At 46.7% G+C, this 7,153-nt stretch overlaps 1 protein-coding gene across 1 annotated transcript in view; it reads left to right on the top strand.

The window, feature by feature from the left end:
* Positions 1–5,623: 5,623 nt before the first annotated feature.
* The window catches only part of MAST4 (microtubule associated serine/threonine kinase family member 4), an 808,407-nt gene continuing 806,877 nt past the window's right edge, over positions 5,624–7,153 (top strand). The window contains exon 1 of the mRNA XM_069096541.1: positions 5,624–6,566. Coding sequence (XP_068952642.1) covers positions 6,174–6,566 — 393 coding nt within the window. The 5' untranslated portion in view covers positions 5,624–6,173. The remainder of the gene's footprint in view (positions 6,567–7,153) is intronic.

Below are 7,153 nucleotides of genomic sequence, written 5' to 3' on the forward strand. Positions count from 1 at the left end.
GGTTCTGGGAAACGAAGTCACCTATATAACCCCAGGCCAGGCAATTGACTCTATCCAAATTATAGATACAAATAATTATGGTATTAAAGGACAAAATATGTTGACAATATATCATATTACTATACGTATATTTAATGCATTTCTGAGTTTCTAAACTTTTTCTGTGTAGTCTGCTGACCTTGGAGTGTCATCTGAGGCTTCTACAAAACTCCCCCCAAATTCCCATTTGACTTCTTATGCCAACCCTAGGTATACCTATGAAACCATGATGGGGGAAGTCTCAAAGTGGAAGGGACAGCTATATACCAGTTTAGAGTAAATAGACCTATCTTTAAATACACCAGTAATGAGAAGGTCAAATGAAGATCAATAAGTGGGTTGGGAGAATTCCTGTGGTGTCAAGGGCCAGTGATTTTCTCCCTTTTCTTTAGAGAAAGGGGATTGGTTTGATTATCCTACACAAGTACTCTCCACGTCCATCAGATTCTGAGTTCTTAGAAGGCAGGATCTGTCTTTTGCCTTTATTTATATCAACTGACCTTTCATAAGGTTAGAGGTGCATCACTAAAAATACGACGTAGTGCCTGCCTCACCTAGGGATTCTTACAGTTTATATGCATAAAGTTTTAGACCTAAATTCTGATCTCATTAGTATATAGAACTCCTTATGATGAAACCTTCTTTTGCATCACAGATCATCGGAGCAACTGCTCTGAGGCTTACAGTCTTAGAGAATCTCCTGGGCACGGAGAGCTTAACTGATCTGCCCAGGGTCACACAACCAAGATGTACCTAAGGCAAGAACCAGGTCTTTGTGGTTCTGAGGTCAACTGTTTATCCACTATGCCAGGCTCCTCCTCATATACTTGTATCTGTCCTTGGCCCTGGGTTCGTCAGTCAACAAGAATTTATTAAATATCCCCTATGTGCTAGGCACTGTTTTAAATGCTGGAGATATATAAAACAGTCTCTGATCTCAAGGCACTCCTAGTCTAATGTGGGAGCCAAAATGGAAACAATTACACATACACAAGATAAATATATACATATATGTATATATACTATATATGTATATGACATATACTATACATTATATGGGGCAGTTAGGTAGTGCAATGGATAGAACACCAGTCATGGAGGCAGGAAGACTGGTCTGCTTGAATTCTAATGTGGCCTCAGATATGTACTGGCTGTGTGACCTTGGGCAAGTCACTTAACCCTGTTTGTTTCAGTTTCCTCATCTGTAAAATGAGTTGGAAAAGGAAATGGCAAACCATTCCAATATCTCTGTCAAGAAAACCTTAAATTGGAAGTGAAAAGCGAAAACAAGGCTTGGCAGGATAAGATCAGCCAGGAAAAGGAAGCACTAGTCCCAAGAGAAAAGGACAGTGTAGAATTGAACTGGTTCACTAAGATGTCAAGATGGGAGGTGAGGGTAGCCAGTACAGGGAGATTGAAGGATTGGAGATCATGGTGAGGACAAAGCACAAGATTTGGGATTACAAAGCACAGGGAGAAGTAGAATGACTTTTTTTCTGTAACGTCCAACTCTTTGTCATCCTATTTGAGGTTTTCTTGGTAAAGATACTGGAATGGTTTGCCATTTCCTTCTCCAGCTCATCTTACAGATGAGGAAACTGAGATAAACAGGGTTAAGTGACTTGCCCAGGGTCACACAGTTAGTAAGCGTCTGAGGTCAGATTTGAGCTCAAACTTTCTTGACTCCAGGTCCTTTGCTCTATCGCACCACCTAGCTTCACAGGACAATAAATTATGATCAGATAAGGGAATATTGGTGCTCATGAATATGGAAATCCTCTTCAACAGCTTTTTTTTTTAAAGTCAATGACTTGTATAAAGGTATACAGATGACACACTCATCACATTTGCAGATGGTACAAAGCTAAGACACATAGCTCTATACTGGAATCAAGATCCAAAAAGATCTCAATAGGCTATAGCATTAGCCTGAATCCAATGAACTGAAATTCACTGGGATAATTATTAAATCTTACACTTGGTTTCAGAAAAGCCAACTTCATAAGAAAAGAATAGGGAAAATATAGATAGAGTAAATGTCACAAAAGAGATCTGGGGGTTTTAGTAAACCACAAGCTCAAGATGAGTCAGCAGTGAGATATGGCAGTCAAAGAAGCTAATATGATCTGAAGCTTCATCAGGAAAGACATTATCATTTTCAGGAGTAAGTTGGTGTTAGAGATTTAAATCTGATTCAGGAATTATTCAAGACATTAGTCCTCAATGCCACTGACACTCTTTGAAAATGAGGGACAAATAACAATAAATGTTGAGGGCTCCACCACCCTTTTGGTTACCGGGGCTTGTGATTTCCCCCCTTTTTACTTTATATTTACACATATTTACACACACGTGTACTCCAAAGATTACAAATTCCACAAGGGCAGGGAGTGTTTCATTTTTGTCCTTGTATCCCTAGCACTTAACATGTGCTCAATAGGATGTTTATTGATTGACATTGACAAGAAACATCCACTGATGGACAAGCAGGATACAGGGTCTCTGGCTCATGCCCATTGAGGACATGTTGAAAGAACTGATGTGTTTTAGCAGAGAAGTCTCAGAGGGCAATAAGACAACTGTGTTCAAGTATCTAAGGGAATGGAAAAGACATTTATACTTGATGTCCAGAAATAAAACCAAGAATAAGGGCTCGAAGTTGCAAAAAGGCACATTTAGGCTTGATGTCAGGAAAAACATCTTAAAAATTAGAGCTATACCAAAGAAGAATGGACTCCATCAGGAGGCTGTGACTCCTCATTAAAGTTCTTCAAGAACAGAATTCTTTGTGGGGTAGGGTTGGGACTATATAGTGAAGAAATCCTTTCTAACTCTGAAGTACTGTATGATTTGGTGATAATCCAGGCGCTCTATCTCGTCTCCTCCCTAGCCCTTAGCTGTTGTTGAGCTGTTTCAGTCATGTCCAACTCTCTGTGACTCCATTTGGGGTTTTCTTGGCAAAGATATTGGGGTGCTTGCCATTTCCTTCTCCAGCTCATTTCAAGGCAAATAGGGTTAAGGGACTTGCCCAGGGTCACATAACTACTTCTCAGAGCTAAAACCACCTTTCCATTTCATCCAAATCACTTGCCTTAGTAGCCTTTTTCACATTGGCTGTGAAGGATTAGCCACAGATGGGCTCACATAAAGACTGGTGCTCCTCCCACACATGTGGGACTGGGAGGGTCTGGGTTGGAAAAATAACTGTGAAAGCTCTGCTTACAGGACAGCCACACTCCTTGGGAAGTTAAATAACTAGAATCTTCCTTTCATTCTATGAATATTTCTTGTGTTCTAGATAATAGAAACCTACCATTCTCCGACCCTCTATTTTTCTCTTTGGCAATGAAAATCCACTTTTTTTTTTCCTGGTGAGAATATCATATTGTCAGATCTCACAGCTCAATATAATGGGTAAAATTAGGAAATTTTCCAAATTCCCTAAGTCAAAACAAAACAGCTTAGCTAAAAGCAACTTCTTCATTAGATGGCTAATTGAACTTCCAACCCAAGAACTACTTCTAACATTGGAAGCCCTTAATTATTATTGAGCTGTTTCAGTCATATCAGACTCTTCATGACCCCATTTGGGGTTTTCTTGGCAAAGATACTGGACAGGCTTGCCATTTCCTTCTCCAGTTCATTTTACAGATGAGGAATTTACAGTAAACAGGGTTAAGTGACTTGCCTAAGGTCACACAGCTAGTATGATGGTTTGATTTGAACTCAGATCCTCTTGACTCCAGGACTGGCACTCCATCTACTAGGATGCCTAGCTGCCCTGGAGGCCCTTTATCGACCCTGTGATAACAGGAGCAAGGAGATTTTCAGCTACTTTTGAACACCAGAAGGCTTGGAGGACCAACATACACCAATTGATGCAGTGTATTTTTTCTCTATATGGCAAAAGAAATTAAAATAAGATGAAAATGTGTGTTTCAAAGAAAAATTATAATAAAAATATTGAGTCAACTGTCCTTCAGAGTGCTAAAAGGATTATAATAGAATATCAAATTAATGGCTTATTCTGAGCTGTGTACTCAGGTAGGCCTAGGAGATAGAAGATTAAATAAGGTTTAGTCCCTTGCCCTCAAAGCATTTGCAATCTGGTAATACATTTGTTTCTCTATCTTCTAGGCCAGGAACCCCCTAACTCAAACACCTATGCATATTGATGGACTGACTTCTTTTAATATACCAAAGGACATTAGACAAAAGGAACAATAGGAAGCAGAGGAACTTGGAAGATCTGGGTCTGATTCTAAGCTCTGACCCTTAAATATAAGCTATCCACAAACATTTATTAAGCATCTACATCCTATTCTAGGATCAGGCAACTATCTTCTCCTCCCGCCCCCCCCCCCCCCCCCAACTCCTTCCCTCAATGAGTTTATATGTTGCAGGGGAAATAACATATGCCCAAATAAATATAAAATATATACGTAGTAATTTGGGTAGGATTGTGTGTGGCTGTGTGATACCAGGAAGTCACACCCTTTAAAAACCCTTGTTTCTTCATCTTTAAAATGGGAATCATCATACCCGGAAGATCCACTTTACAACGATGATGCGATGAAAGCACTTTAAAGGTTATAGAATGCTGTTCAAATGAATTGTAGATATCTGTGCTTTAGAGCTGATATAAATTAAGAAGCTGATTGATAGAGCTGATAGAGAGCCAGCTGGGCGTAATCATTCCTATGCTAAGACGAAGCTAAGCCCTGATACTCAGTGGTAACTCACAGTGCCTCTTCCTACTGGATAAGGACTGGAGAATCAATCTACCATTGGCATCAAAGTGGGGGTGGAAGTTTTATTATTATTATTAGTTCTTTAAAGCAACAACAGAAAAAGAAAGAGTGTGAAAGGGAACTCAGTGGAAGATCCAAAATGCTGTTCTGCACGCCCAGTTCAGGGCTAGCAAAAAGCGAACCTTGACTTGAAGAAGGCACGCAGTTAAGTTGTAATACATAGTTGGTGCTGGGGGATTTGAGGTGCAGGGGTGGAAAGGGATGCTGGACAGCGTTCTCTCTTCTCCACCAAACCTGAGCCAGGTACAGCCCATTCACTAATCCGGGGTAAATTGCTTCCAATGGACTACCCTGGGGGTTACTCGCAAAAACAGGGATGGAAACTCAGCTTTTGGAAAACTCCACGTGAGGAGCTCCAATTTTCAATAAAAACCGGCTTCTTTCTTTCTGACTCGGTATCTAAAGCTATGTGCCTGGCCTTTCTTCGGAGGTGTCTCGCCTGGGCCTCGCGCAGAGTCTCCCCACTGAGAGAATGAGCTCCCGACCTTCCGCAGGCGCTAGCAGGCACCCTCTGCCTCTTCCAGGGCCGGCCAGCAACTTCTTTCACAATCTTCCCCAAGTTTGGAAGCTTCCGTCAAGTGTCCTGGCTCTGGCCCACCCGCCTCCTGTCTCCGGGCTTCCCTGGACTCCCAAACTTGGAAGCCTGGGGCTCCGGACCCCCTGCACCTCGGTGGAGCTCAGTCCTGGGACTCCCCCGGGGGTCCCTCCTTTCCCCGCCTTTACCTGACGCCCGCCAGCCCGCCCGCGGCTTGGGGCGCAGCAGCCTCCTCCCACCGCCGGCCCTTCCATTGGCTCGGGCGGCTGCCCGTCTCCCGCCAGCCCCTGCTCGGGTCCGGAGGCAGGTTTAGCCAAAGGAGCGGCCGCCACTTCAGCTCCAGCCCGGCAGCAGCCCCGGGAGGAGTGAGCAGGCAGGACAAGCGGGCGCCAGAGAGAACAGCGGAGCTGGGAGTCGCTGCTGGCGCCTGCTTAGCATGTCCCTGCGCACAGGAGTTCCCCTACGACGCCGCCTCCTCAGCCCCGGCACCAGCAGCAACAGCAGCAGCAGCGCCACCGCCGCCGACTCCTGAGCAGCAAACTTGGCGGCGGTGCCTCCCGGCCCCGAGCTGGCCATGTAGCAGCCCGCGGTCCTTCCCCCCGACCGCCAAGCACGCCTCTCCCCACCTGGCCCGGGGGAAGAGAGTGAGAACCAGCCGGAGGCTAGGCGGCACGGCATGCACGCCGCAGCCGCGGGCCCCTGACGTGGGCGCCCCGGGCAGTCTCCCGGACTGGGGTTCAGTCCCCTTCGGCCAGTGCCGGGGCTGCACTTCGGGCAGAGCGAGGGAAATGGGCGAGAAACTTTCGGAGCCGCCGGAGCCAGTGCCGTGCCGCGGCTGCAGCAGGACCAGCAGCCTGATCCCTGCTCCGGCGGCGGTTTCTGTTGCAGCCGCGTCCCCCTGCACTTCTTCGTCTGTGTCCTCTTCTGGCTCCGAAACTCTGTCGGAGGAAGGGGAGCCTAGTGCCCAGACCGCCTCCTCCTGCGGCCAACAACAGCAGCCGCCACCGCCTCCTCCTCCTGCCCAGTCAGCCCTGGGCGCAGAAGGGCTGGGAGAAGCCCGACCGCGGCCGCAGCTGGAGCCGCAGGCGGATCGCGGTGCAGCGGAGCAGCCCGCGAGCCTGGGAGCCGTGCTGCCCGGAGCTGAGCGCAGCAGCGCGTCGCAGGAGGAACAGGATGAAGAGGTGAGCTTCTCTTCCTTCCTACTTCCCTCTCCTTCTTTCTCCTTCCTTTTCCTTTCCTCTTGGACCCTGCGCCCCGGCAGCGCCTAACCCAGGTGAAACATTGCCTCTAGCATGGCGGGAGGGTGTTTTGCGGGGTGGGGGCTGGGGTTGGGGGAGGATTTGCGGCATTTAATGGGGAGGGTCTTCTGCTGGTTGCCCCACTGGAGGGTTGGGGGGCTCTGGCAGTCTTTCTCGCGACGCTTTCCAGCATCTCGCTGTGTCCATGGCCAGTGGTGCTGACAGTTTTGGGGGGGAGGTGGTTGGTGATCGCTCTGCGTTGGGGGTCACTGACTTTTCTCTATGTGTCCACCTGGTTGGTTCTTACGTGTGTGTTTACAAGATGAGCTTATGTGCAGCTTCCATTTAAAGACGCTGTTAAACATCTTTATGTGTAGACATACACATATGCATTTAACTACGTGCATATATACCCCTCCCCCCAAATTGAATGCTGCTCCGGATCTTTGCTTTCCCATAGAAGCTCCAGGTCGCCTAGAGAGTATGTGGTGTGTTGTGGTAATGGGTGTGTGTGGATGAGGTGAGGGGGG

Source organism: Petaurus breviceps, unplaced genomic scaffold (genome assembly GCF_028583685.1).
Source record: "Petaurus breviceps papuanus isolate PSGF00001 unplaced genomic scaffold, PetGlider_PUasm1.0 229, whole genome shotgun sequence".
Classification (NCBI taxonomy): Eukaryota; Metazoa; Chordata; class Mammalia; order Diprotodontia; family Petauridae; genus Petaurus; species Petaurus breviceps.